We start from the raw sequence: 14,802 nt of genomic DNA on the forward strand, positions 1-14,802 counted from the left end.
TGGTAGTATATGTAATGTAGATTGTTTTTTATGAGCTTTTCTTTATCTCCTTGGAGAGAGTGTTAGAGTGTTTCCTGGCAGTCAAAAAGAGAGTATTGCAGAGAAAAATTCCTCACTTGCTGTCCTCCCCCTGCCCTCAACTCTATTCATATTTTGTCCATTCCCTCTTCAAAATACAGATTTGTAAAACTCATGCTCTGTGTCCTCAGATGCCCTTCCCAAATCAAACCTTGGCTTCGTTGCAAATTGCATTGCACTAACTAGCATTGCCTTAAATTTGTTTTGGTGCAGGCAGGGTCACTTTGGAAGTCAGTTGTTGTTTACTTTGTTCCTGCAACCTTTTCAAGCTTGTGAATGGAAAAATTGTGATAGCAAACCAAGTCTTTATTTTTGCACTGTCAGCTGTGAGTGGCTGGTAGCCTTGGTGGAGGGTGCTGTGAATTACAGGCCTGCAGAACACGCATAACAAAAGTAATTTACTTTGTAAGGAAGTTGAAAAAGGGGGGAGAGGTGATTGGCAGACTCACCTCTCCAGGATGTAGAATTAATGTTAGAAAGTGGACTGATATGTGAATGTGGCTGCTGAAATGTGAAGAGAGAAAAAGAAACAGAAAGAGAGAGAAAGGGAAAGAGAGAGAGAAAGAGAGCGAAGGGGAGAGCGAAATACACCCCCAAGGTCCCCTCAGCCACAGCTATCTGTAAGTTCTCCCCCATTCCTGATAGGCAGAGTGACAACAAGGAGGGGGGAAAGTGGGGAAGGACAGAATTAAACCCAAGGCTGTGAACAGGACCACCAGTAGAGATAAGATCAAGGCAGAGATTGTGACTCTCACAAAGTGGTTTATTGTCTTAAGCAAGATTTCTTTTTTCTTTCTGATTGCTGTTGTTAAGAAGAGAAGGCTTTTGTTCTGAAGACTAAAAGTCTGTAAGACTAAAACAGTTAAATGTTACCCAAAAAGTAAAAGGCAAGAGATGTGATACATCTCCTGTTAAAATTGGCCTGGTCTTTTTTATTTAACTAATTATAGCTCACATGAAGAAGAATTGGTCTCTGCAGCTTAACAGAGCTGGATACAAGAAGAAGAAGTGCCTGTAAAAAAAGAGTTTAGTTAAACTCAGAAAGTTTTAAAGAAAACTAATGGTAAAAGTTCATGCAGTATTGTTTTTCTTTTAACAGTGTGCAATTAAGAAATCCTTTCCAGGTACCACTGAAGCAGCAATCCAAACCACGGAAAGAGGGTGAATTCACGCCAGCAAAACCAAAGGACTTGTGAGGAAACTTGAGGAATGGACGATCACATCTAAACTGGGTGATACCAAATTGACTTCCAACCAGGACTGGGTGGTAATGGTTTGGGAAGATCCAAATGATCCAAGGCAGGTACAAAGAATAACAACACCTCACTGAGAAATAAGGCAAAGCTTGCATCACTGGTTCTAAGCCCTGCCTGAATAAACCCTGAGATGCCTCCGACACCTCCTTGGCAGAGGAACACTGCCACTTCAAACAGGAGGGTCGGGAGTGTTTCAGTCAAAGAGTTCTTATAGCCTGGCCTCAGCCTGTGGCTTGTACAGGGAAGAAGGGAAATTGCCATCAGTACTATACTGTATACTTTATTTGATTCATCCTCATATTGGACATGGCCGCTGGGTTACAAGTGAACGTTTAAATTATGAGAATAATAGGCATTGTAGTTCACAAAATCTATGTTCTTGTTGCAAGAGGTATCGAGTACTGAATCAATTCCCTATACAGATAGAACCCAAAACAACTGAAGTAATAACTTTGTTTTGTGGATGGATTATTAGTGCCTGTTGAGTGAGAAATACCTGAGGAACAGTGGGAAGCCACAGTTAAGGAGTGTCGAAAAGGACTTGCCTAAAAAAATGAGTAAAAAGGAGTGACAAGGGAATCAGAGGGCAAGCCTGGACTGAGCACTGTACTCACCACCGAGAAGATCACACGTACCTGCTGTGGGAAGCAACCCCACAGGCAGGGGAGGTGGGGGTATAAGCCATGCCAGACCTCTGTCATTCCTGTTTCTGTCTCTCATTTGTTGTCTTTTCCCTTCTGAGATACCAGCAAGATCGTGTCCCAAATGCTACAGAAAGTATTACACGGAAAGGAACCAAAGTTCCTTTTTGTTACACACACCCATGTCAACAGCCACAGACCCACCCAAACTGAGTACCTGCAGGCAAAATGGGGAAAATATTGGATTACAAGGAATTTAGGGAAAAGTAGTAATACTTGGGGCATGGAATGTCCAAAAGGAGAGAGATGGATTTGTTTTACATTTGATCTTAGAAATATAGTCAAAGATTCGGTAAAGAGACTATTAGTAAAAAAAAAAAAAAAAAAAAAAAGGTAAAACAAGCATAGCAGTATTAACCCCAAATTATATACTGCATGGCATTATAGGACTCCAAGCAGTTATAGAGGAGATAACAAACAAAGCTGCTCAGGCACTGGAATTAATATTGAGTCAGCAAAGCCAAACTATAACTGCAGTGTATTAAAATAGGTTGGCTTTACGCTATTTATTGGCTAAAGAATGGGGTGTACAGATTGTTGAAAACAGATGGCAATGAGGGCATCATCCTGGAATAAACAAAGGATATCAGAAAAAAATTATGAAAAATTATGACCCTAGTATCAGTCCAAAAACAACCAAAGGGAAAATAATGTTAAAAACTAACAGGTGGGGTAATGTATTGAGAATGGGATGGTGGAAGAAATTAGGATTCTTCCTTTTATGTGTTACAAGTGTTTTGATATTTCTTCTTTGTTTAATCCCATGTTTTATTTGATTACCAACAGAGTCCAAAGAATGCAAGAGGATAAGAAATATTGCTCAAGCCAAATGATTTATAAAGAATAAGAGGAGAGATTGTGACAAATGCATATTTATGATTGGCTTTTCGCAAGTGTTACAATGAATATTATATGTGTCATGTTAGAAAGTTTATGCTGTTCCATAGGATCTCAATTCCATATAATCCCAGTCCTGTTTGTCCCAGTCCATAGGATCCCAGTTCCATATTTGATCCCAATCTCTAATTGTTCCCTGTCCCTATTTGATCCCAGTCCCTATTTTATCCCAGACTATATTTGATCCCAGTCCGTATTTGATCCCAGTCCCTAGTTGATCGTAGTCCATATTTGATCCCAGTCCCTATTTTATCCCAGACTATATTTGATCCCAGTCCCTATTTGATCCCAGTCCCTATTTTATCCCAGACTATATTTGATCGCAGTCCATATTTGATCCCAGTCCCTATTTTATCCCAGACTATATTTGATCGCAGTCCATATTTGATCCCAGTCCCTATTTGATCCCAGTCCCTATTTTATCCCAGACTATATTTGATCCCAGTCCCTATTTTATCCCAGACTATATTTGATCGCAGTCCATATTTGATCCCAGTCCGTATTTGATCCCAGTCCCTATTTTATCCCAGACTATATTTGATCGCAGTCCATATCTGATCCCAGTCCCTATTTTATCCCAGACTATATTTGATCCCAGTCCGTATTTGATCCCAGTCCATATCTGATCCCCGTCCCAATTTTATCCCAGTCTATATTTGATCCCAGTCCATAGGATCCCAATCCATATCTGATCCCAGTCCCAATTTTATCCCAGTCTATATTTGATCCCAGTCCATAGGATCCCAATCCACATCAGATCCCAGTCTCTATTTGAACACAGTCCGTAGTTGATCCAAGTCTCCAGTTGATCCAAGTCCATATGATCTCAGTCCCAATTTGATCCCAGTCTTTAGGATCCCAGTCCCTATTTTATCCAAGTCCCTTATTGATACCAGTCCATAGGATCCCAGTCCATATTTGATCCTTGTCCATATTTGATCCCAGTTCAGTTCATTCCAGTCTGTAGGGCCCCAGTCCCTAATTTATCCCAGTCCTTAGTTGATCCTAGACCACAGGATCTCAGTGCATATTTGATCCCAGTCTCTGGTTGATCCCAATCTATATGGCCCTGCACATATTCCAGAGGTCTGGAATTTCAGCTTCCAGCCAGGAAAAGACATTCCCTTTGCCCTCAAAGGCAAAGCTCTTGCGAAGTGGCTGAAAGCCAAGTGGAGCAAAATGCTACAGAGACATTTCCCTGCTGGCCTCCATAACTTCAGCTCCTGAACTAAGAAATAAAATAATAATTGGGAAATAAAATAATTAAAAAATCAGGGGTGGGTCATTGGGGGCAGAGGGGGCAATTAAATTAGAGGAGGATTCAATTAAATCAGGGAAGGATCTTTGGTGGTCCCTGAGGAAATTAAATTGGGGGAGGGTCTTTGGAGGTCCCTGGCTCAAGGGAGACAGGGAGAGAGAAACAGAGCAGGCAAAGAGAGGTGGGAGGGAAAGGAGGACACAAACACAATCAGCTGAGAAGGTGGTGCCCTGAAAAACAGAACTGCCACGGACTGGAGATGAACAGCAAAGAAATCACTAAGTCTGTAAGTTTTATTTGCTATCAAATACATCCCAGCCACCCAGCCCCACACAATCCCCATCCCACCTCTCCAAATCAGGATCCCACTTCTCCCAGTCTCCTCCCAAACCCATCTCAACCTGGCAGCTGTGAAATCGAGTGAGTTTGGTGTGGGTTGGTTTTTTTTGAGGTGGGAACAAACAATTTGAAGAGGGATTGATCCTTTATGTGTTAAAATTCAGTTGTTTTCAGTGGGATGTGAGTGGGTTTGAGGTGAAAGATCGATCCCTCTTGGCTTTTGGAGTGCAGAGCGATTGAGAAGAGAAAAAAATAAAGGTCAACACTAAAGGAGAAGCAGCCAGGTGTGTTCCCAACATGGATGACAGGGAATGTGGGTCACCAGGGCTGTGCCCAATGTGGGTCCTCCAGTGGGGGATAGAGTTTAGCTCTTCTCGCACTCGGGGCACTCGCAGGGCTTCCCTTACTGGTGCCTCCGTTGGTCTTGGGTCAAGTGAGAGCTCTGTGAGAATCTCTTCCCACACCGGGGACACTCGTAGGGCCTCTCCCCGGTGTGGATGCGCTGGTGCCTGAGGAGGTGGGAGTTCTGCCTGAATCCCTTCCCACAATTGGGGCAGCAGAAGGGCCTCTCCTCTGTGTGAACCCGATAGTGCTTGAGGAGACAGGAGCTGGTCTGAAACCCCTTCCCACACTTGGAACACTCGTAGGGCCTCTCCCCAGTGTGGATCCTCTGGTGCATGATCAGGTGGGATCTCTGGCTGAAGCTCTTCCCACACTCGGAACACTCGTAGGGCCTCTCCCCAGTGTGGATGCGGCGATGCTGGATGAGTTTTGACTTTTCCCTGAATCCCTTCCTGCAGTCGGGGCAGCTGAAGGGCCTCTCCTCCGTGTGAACCGGATAGTGCCGGAAGAGACAGGAGCTGGTCTGAAACCTGTTCCCACACTCGGAACACTCGTAGGGTCTCTCCCCAGTGTGGATCCTCTGGTGCTTGATCAGGTGGGACCTCCGGCTGAAGCTCTTCCCACACTCCCCACACTCGTAGGGTTTCTCCCCAGTGTGGGCCCTCTGGTGCACAATCAGGTGGGAGCTCCACCTGAAGCTCTTCCCACACTCGGAGCACTTGTGGGGCTTCTCCCCATCATGGAGCTGCTCAGGGACCCACAGCTCCGAGCTCTGGCTCCATCTCCGGCCGCCTCCCTGGCCCAGGGTGGGTCTTTCCCCCTCAGATCCCCGTGATCTGCGTTTGCAGCCCCTCCTCGTGTGGGATCTCCGGGGCTTTTCCTCCCCGTCGGGTTCCTGCGCCCTGGAGCCGCTCAAAACGGCCTCTTCCACCAGGTTCTGCCGCAGGGATTTGTCCTCCCTGCTCTCCATCCTCAGCTCCTGCTCTGTGGGAGGAAGGACAAGGAGAGGCTCTTCCTCTTCCTCGCAGCCTCCCAGGGGCTGGGAATGGGAAATCCTGGTTTGGGGAAAACAAGGGATGAGCACGTTGAGTTTAAAGCTCCCTCTGTCCCAGTCCATCTCTACAAGTCCCTGGCCACCTGGGCTCCATAAAAACCTCCCAAACACCGAGATCCAGCCCTGAAAAAGCCTCCCAGGAGTTCCCCGTCCCTGCTTCCTCCTCTTTGCTGTTCGGGGCTCCCCCCTGTCCCAGCTGCTGGGATCACGCTTGGATTGGGGGTCCCCCTTCTCCTAACTGCCCGCCCTCCCCAGGCTGCCGGGAGTCCCAGCAATCCCAAAAGCTCCCCCCTCTTGGCTCTCCCCATTCAGGGGTGCCGTGGCTGTTTGGACTCCCGGGCTCCCTTCTCCCCTTCTTCCCTGCTCTGGGCTGCCGGGGCTCCAAGGAGTCCCCCCAAGGGGACTTTTCCGCTCCACTTCACAGTTATTCCTTCTCCGAACATCCCCTCAAAAAACCCAACCCAGGCACCCCCCAGGAGACCTGGCCCGAGCTCCCCCTCCCCGCTCACCTGCGGGATGGGGGGCGATGATCCCACAGGTGGGGGCTGCGAATTCAGGCAGGGCTGACCGTGCGCTTCTCTCTGCTCTGCTCCATCTGCATTTAAACCTCCTCTTCCTCTTCCTGCCGCCCCTCCTCTTCTATCCCCCCTCCTCCTCCTCCTCCTCCCGCCTAAGCCCACCTCCCGCTCCTCCTCCATCCCTGCCCTTCTCTCCCTGCCCTTCCTTCCCCCTCCTCCTGCTCTCTAACCCCACCGCCTTCTGCTCCCTCATCCCTCATCTTCCATCGCTCCTCCTCCTCCTCCTGTGTCCCGTCCCCTCCTGCCTGTCCTCCTTTATCCCTTCCCTTCCATCCCCCCTCCCCTTCCTCGTCCTCCTCCTGCCCCTCGCTATCCCCACCTCCTTCTCCTCTTCCATCCCTCCCCTACCATCCCCCCTCCTCCTCCTCCTCCCCATCCCCACCTCCCGCTCCTCCTCCATCCCTGCCCTTCCCTCCCTCCTCCTCCTCCCCCAGCAGCAGCGACACCCTCGGTTCCCGTTCCCGCAGCCCCGGCAGCCCGCGGCAGGAGCGGGGATGGAGCCGGGACAGGTCGGGATGGGCAGCGCGGGGCTCTCGGCTGCTCCCAGCCGCTGTTCCAGGGGGGAACCCGGCCCGGGCCAAAGGAGAGGCAAACTGGGGAAACTGGGGGCTGCACATCCAAACTGGGGCTGCCTGGGGACCCTGCCTGGGCACTGCCGGCCCTTGGGGCTCCTCTCAGGAGATCAGGAGGGGGGAACACAGAGAGGGCTCGGGGATGCCAGGAGTGGCAGCACTGGGAAGGACTGGTTTGTACTGGGATTGTACTGGAATCATACTGGGAGCAGCTGGGCCCATGCCAGGGCAGACTGCAGTCACCCCGAGGGAGACTGGGATCGTACTGGGATCATACTGACACAGAGTAGGAGCCTACGGGGGCCAACTGAGACCATGCTGGGGGCAAATGGGATATACTGGGAGTGACTGGGAGCATGATGAGGGTGACTGGGAGCAGCTGTGAGCAACTGGGATCATGCTAGGAGCAACTGGGAGGAACTGGGAGTCACTGGGTGCCTGCTGGGGATGACTGGAAACGACTGGGCTTATACTGGGATCATGCTGGAGGTGACTGGGATCATACTGGCAGTGAGTGCCACGATGCTGAGGCTGACTGGGAGCAGTTGTGAGCAAATGGGATCGCGCTGGAAGGAACTGGGAGTGAGTGGGAATATGCTGGAAGGAACTGGGGGACACCGTGAGAGACTGGGAGGGACAGTGAGGGTGAAAGGGGCAACTGGAACCATGTGGAGCACAACTGGTTGATATTGGCACTGACTGGGAGCACACTGGCGTCATCTCTGGATCATACTGGGAGGGACTGGACTAATACTGGGAGTGTCTGAGAGTGACTGGGAACACACCATGCACAGCATCCCTGTACTGGGGGTGACTGGGAGCAACTTGGAGCACTCTGGGAGCAAATGGCATCATACTGGGAGTGACTGGGCTGATGTAGCTGCAGGCAACTGGGACCATACTGTGGTGATTGGAAGTTACTGGGATTATACTGGGACCATGGAATCATACTGGGATTGACTGGGAGTGGCTGTGAACAACTGGAATCATGCTGAAAGTAACTGGGAGGAAGTGGGAGGGACTGGGAGCATGCTGGGAGTGACTGGGATATACTGGGAGAGACTGGGAGTCATAGGGATCATACTGGTGGTTCCTGGGGTCATGTTGGCATTGACAGGGAGCAACTGGGATCACACTGGGGGGCACTGGCATCATATTGGGAGTGACTGGGATCATACTGGGATTACAGTGGGTGCCAAGGGACCCTGACTGGGGGTTACTGGGAGCTGCCAGGCCCATGCTGGGAGCCAAATGCACACACCCTGAGAGCAACTGGGAGCAACTGGGAGCAACTGGGAATGACAGGAGTCATGCAGGTGACAACTTGGATGTACTGGCAGTGACTGGGATAAAACTGGGGGTAGCTGAACCATGCTGAGGTAACTGGGAGTGCCTGGCAAAGACTCTGGGAATGTTCCAGGCAACTGGGATGTACTGGGAGTACCTAAGAACATGCAGGTGGTGACTGGGACCACACTGGGAGCCACTGGGAATGTGCTGGGGGCAACTGGGACCATGCTGGGGGCAAGTGTGAGTGACTGGGGCCCTGCTGGGGGAGACTGGGTTCATACTGGACTCATATTGGGATCATACTGGGAGTGACTGGGACTATACTAGGAGCAACTGGGAGAAGTGGGAACACACTGGAGAAAAGTGGGAGCAACTGGGACTTGCTGAAGGCAAAGAGCGTCATAATGGGGAATGACTGAGAATGACTGGGCTCATACTGGGAGAAACAGGGATCCTGCAGGGAGTGAGGGGAAGTGAGCAGGGTGATACTGGAACTGACTGGGCTCATCCTGGGAGTGCCCAGGAGACTGAAAGCACACAGGGGTAGGAACTGGGCACCTGCTGGGAGCAGCCCCTGGCGGCCCCGGTACCCCCGAACCCCTTTCCCGGCCATGCCGCCCCTCCAGCCCCAGCACCCCCATTGCCGGGTGCCGGCACTGCCAGGGGTCCCCCCTCTCGGGGTCCCTGCTGGGGCTCCTGGGGCTCTCCTCTCTCTGCGCTCCCGCCCAGGGAAGCCGCGGCTCTCCCGGGGCTCCCCAAATCCGGGGTCCCCCCGCCGCTCCCGCCGCTCCCGCGCGGTCCCCACGCGGCCCCGGCAGAGCTCGGAGGGCCCGGCCGGGAAGCCCAACCCGCACCGCGGGGGGACCCGCATCCCCCCGGCCCCGCCGGGGTTCTGCCGCCACCCGCACCGGGACCCCCCAAAAACACCTCCCGGGGACCCCCGATGTCCCCCCGAGGGCAGCTGCGGCTCGGCCTTGGAGCCCCGCCAGCTCCAAACATCCCCCCAAAAACCCCAAACCCAGGGAGCCCCGGGATATTTGGGGCCAGCTCCCCCTGCCCGGGCACCTGCGGGATGGGGGCGACGCTCCCGGGGTGCTGCGAGTTCAGGCAGAGCCGGAGCCCCGCGGTTCATCCTCCCCGCTCCTCCTGCTGCTCCCGCTGCCGCTCCGCCTCTTCCTCCCTCCTCCTCCTCCTCCCCGCAGCCGCGGGAGGGGCGGGGATGGAGCCGGGACAGGTCGGAACGCAGAGAAGGGTGGGGGGATGCCAGGAGTGACTGGGCTGTACTGGGATCATACTGGGAGCAGCTCCTGGGTGACTGATCCTACTGGGATCATACTGGGATCATACTGGGAGTGAGGAGGAGCAGCGCGGTGGCTCCAGCGCTGGGGCTGGGGGCGCTCCTGGCGGGCGAGGGGGGAGTGGGACCCCGGCACCGGGACCCTGAATCGCCATTGCCGGCACCGGGACCCCCCTGCTCCCCTTATCCTGCACAGGGACCCCCCTGAATCCCCCATTTCCGGACATCAGGGCCCTCTGCTCCCCTTTTCCCTGCTCCCAGCCTCTAGATTTCCCATGTGCCTGATCCTGGAATGCCTTGGAACACCTTGGACCCCCATTCCTGCCTTTCCCAGCCCCCAGCCCCACCTTTGTGCAAAACCAGAGGCCCTCTGACCTTCCCCTTTCCCAAACACCCCGGGTGTCCCCACCCTGGTACCCCTTTTTGGGAAACCCTGGACTCCCCTTTCCTGGGCTCAAGGACCCCTGGAACTCCCTTCTACCTCTCCATCCCTGCCCCCCCATTTCCGTGACCCTGAGACCCCCCTGCACCCCCATTCCTGAAAACCAAGACACCCTTTTACCCCTTTGCCCGGCACTGAGACCTCCCTGCACCCCCTTATCCGGCACCAACACAACCTGTTCCCATCCCCCGCCTCTCCCAGCCCCCAGCCCCACCCTTTTCCCTGACCTGGGACCCCTGGGCCCCCATTCCTGCCTTTCCCAGCTCCCAGCTCCTCCTTTCCTCACACTCAGGAGCCCTGGCACCCCCTTTCCTGGGCACAGGATTCCCTGGACATCCCATCCCAGCTCTCCCAGTCCCTGCACCCCCTTTCCTTGGCTCTCAGCCCCTGAACCTCCTTCCCAGCTCTGCCAGCTCTTCATGTTCCCCTTTTCCTTGGCCTGTGGATCCCCTGGATCCCCAAACTCTCACTTTCAGCCCCCTCAGCTCCCCCAAATCTCCATGTCCCCCCAGTTCTCCACTCCCTGCAGTTCCTGGAAGTGGCATTGTCAGAGCCCGGCCCGGGGGTCCCCCAGTCCTTGTTTGGGGGAGACGTGGACGGGACCCCCTGCGAGCGCTGCGGCAGCGAGCGGGGCCGGATGGAGGCACAGACACCGGGGATGGGGGCGGGAGCTGAGCTGGGATATTGGGACAGCCAGAGCTGGGATATTGGGATAGCCAGAGCTGGGATACTGGGATAGCCAGAGCTGGGATATTGGGATAGCCAGAACTGGGATATTGGGACAGCCAGAGCTGGGATATTGGGATAGCCAGAGCTGGGATATTGGGATAGCCAGAGCTGGGACATTGGGATAGCCAGAGCTGGGATATTGGGATAGCCAGAGCTGGGATATTGGGATAGCCAGAGCTGGGATATTGGGATAGCCAGAGCTGGGATATTGGGATAGCCAGAGCTGGGATATTGGGATAGCCAGAGCTGGGACATTGGGATAACCAGAGCTGGGATATTGGGATAGCCAGAGTTGGGATATTGGGATAGCCAGAGCTGGGATATTGGGATAGCCAGAGCTGGGATATTGGGATAGCCAGAGCTGGGACATTGGGATAGCCAGAACTGGGATATTGGGATATCCAGACCCTGCTCAAGGACAGGAACTGGCCCGTGGCTGACAGTGACCTGGAGATGGGGCTGGTACAACCAGAGCAGGGGCAGTGGGGGGAGCCGGGGGCTGGGCTGGGATCTGTGGGAATGGAGGACTCTGAGGGGCTGGGATGGGATCTCTGGGGATGGGAGGGATCTGTAGGGCTGGGATGGGAATCCAGGGAGCTCCAAGGGGCTCCCAGGGGCTGGGACACGACTCCATGGGTCTGTTCTCTCCTCGTTCCCAGGTCTCCACACAGTGCAGGGGGTTTCCAGCTGTGACCTCCTGTCCAACAGAGCGTCCATGGATCCCACCAGTACGGCTATGAGGGCTCAGATTTCATCTCCTTCCAGCTGGAATACGGGAGCTTTGCAGTGTTCAGCGGTGCCGTCTGGATATCCCAGAGGTGCTGGGAATCCAGAGGGATCATGGTGGAGCAGATGAAGCATTACCTGGGCCACACCTGTGTGGAAAGGCCCCCAAAAACATCAGATATGGTTGGGAGGCTCTGGAGCACAAAGGTGGGTGTGGGAAGGGAAGGACAATTCCTATGGGAACGGGGGATTCAGGAATGGGGGACTTGGGAATGCAGGAATTGCCATGGAATTTCCATGGCCAGATCTCACTCTCATCCCAGTCAGGTGAGAATTCCATGGATGGATCTCCTCCCTAACCCACTGCCATGGGAATTCCATGGGGAAATGATTGGAATTGATGACCAATCCAATGAGAGCAGTGCAATGAGAAGTAATCCCTGCGGGGATTCCATGGGACATCGATCCCAATCTTTTGCCCAGGCCGGCTCTGCTGTGCCCGTGGCTGCACCAGGGGAGTGCCCTGTCCCTGCCCTGAGCCCAGCACGAGCCTGTCCTTGGGTGTTCCGTGCCCTGCCCGGGGCAGGAGGGCACTGCCGGAGCGGCTTTGGTGGCCCCGGGCACCCGGCTGGGCTGCAGCCACTGCAGGGGCTCCTGGGGAATGTTCCAGAGCAGAGCTGAAAGCAAACAGCAGTTTCTGGAGGGGATTCTGCCCCTGGGCCTGTGCTGGGAGCCCAAGGGCAACAGCCCAAAGTGCTGGGGCTCAGTGTCCCTCAGCCAGGCCGTGTTCCCTGGCTGTGCCCTGTCCCTGTCCCCTGTCCCTCAGCTGTCCCCTGTCCCTCAGCTCTGTGGGGCCAGGTGTGGCAGCAGGACCCGGGGCAGCCCTGGGGGAGAACAACCCTGAGCCCCAGCTGGGCCAGTTCCCCCAGCTCCCCCCAGGCCACTCCCAGCATGGGCCCTGTGGCTCCCAGTCACCCCCAGTATGTTCCCACTCACTTCCAGTTACACTCAGTGTGATCCCAGTAGCATCCTGGTCACTCCCTGTGTGATCCCAGCATGATCCCAGCATGTTCCCAGGTGTTCCCATTCACCCCTATAATAGTTTCAGGCACTCCCAGTATGGTTCCAGTCCTTCCCAGTATGATCCCAGTATGAACCCAGTCGCTCTCATTACAGTACCATTTGCCCCCAGTAAGGTCCCAGTCACTCCAAGTCACCCACTATGATTCCAGTCACTCCCAGTATGATTCCAGTCACTCCCAGATAGTCCCAGTATTATTGCAGTAACTTCCTTTATGGTTCCTCTGTGATCCCAGTCACTCCTGGTTAATGCAGCCTGGGGTCCCAGGGGTCCATCTGACCCCCGGGCTGCCGCTGCCGTGGGTGTCCGGATAGCGCTGCGCTGTCAGGCTCAGCCTGTCTGGGTCCCTCGGCTCAGCTCCCAGCCACAGGCAACTTAGCGAGCACCTCTGGAGTGATTTCAGCTCTGTGAGTTCAGTTCTCAGTGATTTCGCTCTGTGCTCACAAGTGCCTCTGGCAGACACACAGGGATAGAGAGAAGAGAAGGCTGTATGCGGTTCCACAGCGATGTCCTTTATTGCCAGCTCCTCTGAAGGGATGCAGTGACAGTTCTTCTGCTGAACTGGGCAGAAATGGGCGTTTATATGGGGTACTGGGGTGTTGGAAATTGTCCAGTTGCCAGGTTTGAGGAGAATACACCGATAGCCTTACAGAGAGATAAGAAGGGTCTGAATGCAGAAGAGGGGCTTCTTTGGTCCAGTCACCATGACTTAGGCATTTCTTATCTTAGGTGAGTGACCGCCAGGGAGGCCTTGCAGGGCCTCTGACTGCTGCAGTGACACTGCAGAACCTCATGGAACCGTGGGTCAGTTGTGACAATGCAGGTCCAAGGACACCACGGTGACACTACAGAACCACAGGGAACCAAGGGGCCATTGTGACACTGTGCTGCCTCATGGAATCAAGGAGACCATTGTGAACTCAGAGGCCCCAAGGAACCAAGGGTCCATGGTGACCTTGTGCAGCCGCAGTGTCACAGAGGAGCCGCTGTGACACAGCGAGGGCACACGGAGCCCAGGGGCCATTGTGACACATCAGGGCTTTGTGGAACCACGAAGCCATTGTGACACTGCAAGGCCTCATGGAAGCACGGGGCCATTGTGACACTGCAGAAGCAAGGGGAACATTGTGACACTCCAGGGCCTCATGGAACCAAGGAGACCATTGTGACACTGTGGGGTCCCACGGAACCAAGGGACCATGGAACAGGTCTGGCTGGTTGGAGCTCCTGGGGACCACCTGACAGGTCCAGCTGACCTTGGCATGTCGAGGGCTGCTTCTCATCTGCCCCTGAAGCCCTGGGGCTCTGGGCTTTCCTTCCCATGGGAGAGAACTGTCCTTCTCCTCCAGGGTTCCATGGCCAAAATTGGGATTCCTCCTCCAAAACTCCATACATCCAAGGAATGCTCCCAAGTGAGAGCTGCCAGGACAGACAGGTCTGGGTGCCCTTGGCCTCTTGAGAGATGCATCTCATCTGCTTTTGAAACACTGGGGCTTGGTGCTTTCCTTCCAATGTAAATAGTTGTCCTTCTCAAGGTGACTGTGGTCAAAACTGAAATTCCTCCTCCCAAATTCCATGTATCCAAGAATTCCTCCATTACAAAACCTGCCAGGAAGAACAGGTCTTGTTGGCTGAGCCTCCCAGGAGCCACCTCTTTGTTCTTCTGCCTTTGAAACACATGGTCTCTGTGCTTTCCTTCCTATGGAAAAGAACTCTCCTTCTTATCTACACTGAAATGGCCAAAATTGGGGTTCCACCTCCCAAATTCCCTATATCCAAGGGTTGCTTTCAGACAAAAGCTACCAGGGCAAAGTGGTCTGGCTGGCCTAGACCTCTGATGGCAGCCCTTCATCTGCCCCTCAAACACCGGTGTTCTGTGCTTTCCTTCTTTTGGAAAAAAAACCATCATTCAACTCCAGGTGTCCATGTCTGAAAGTGGGATTCCACCTCTAAAATTCCCTATATCCAATGGTTGCTCCCAGACAAAATCAGCCAGTACCATCAAGCCTGGCTGGCCTTGGCCTCTGGTGGCTGCCCCTGCCACACTGGGGCTCGGTTCTTTCCTTCCCATGGAGATCACTGTGACACTGTGGGCACCTCATGGAACCAAGGGGATCATTGTGGCACCACTGGAGCCCATGGAACCAAGGGGCCATGGTGAC

General features: G+C 53.9%; 1 protein-coding gene across 1 annotated transcript in view; it reads right to left on the reverse strand.

The window, feature by feature from the left end:
- Positions 1-14,802, reverse strand: part of LOC140681480 (uncharacterized) — a 1,248,316-nt gene that overhangs the window by 731,509 nt on the left and 502,005 nt on the right. The window contains 1 exon segment of the mRNA XM_072921322.1: positions 4,937-5,615. Within this exon segment, the coding sequence (XP_072777423.1) occupies positions 4,937-5,615 (679 nt within the window).

This window comes from Taeniopygia guttata, chromosome 36 (genome assembly GCF_048771995.1).
Source record: "Taeniopygia guttata chromosome 36, bTaeGut7.mat, whole genome shotgun sequence".
Taxonomy (NCBI): domain Eukaryota; kingdom Metazoa; phylum Chordata; class Aves; order Passeriformes; family Estrildidae; genus Taeniopygia; species Taeniopygia guttata.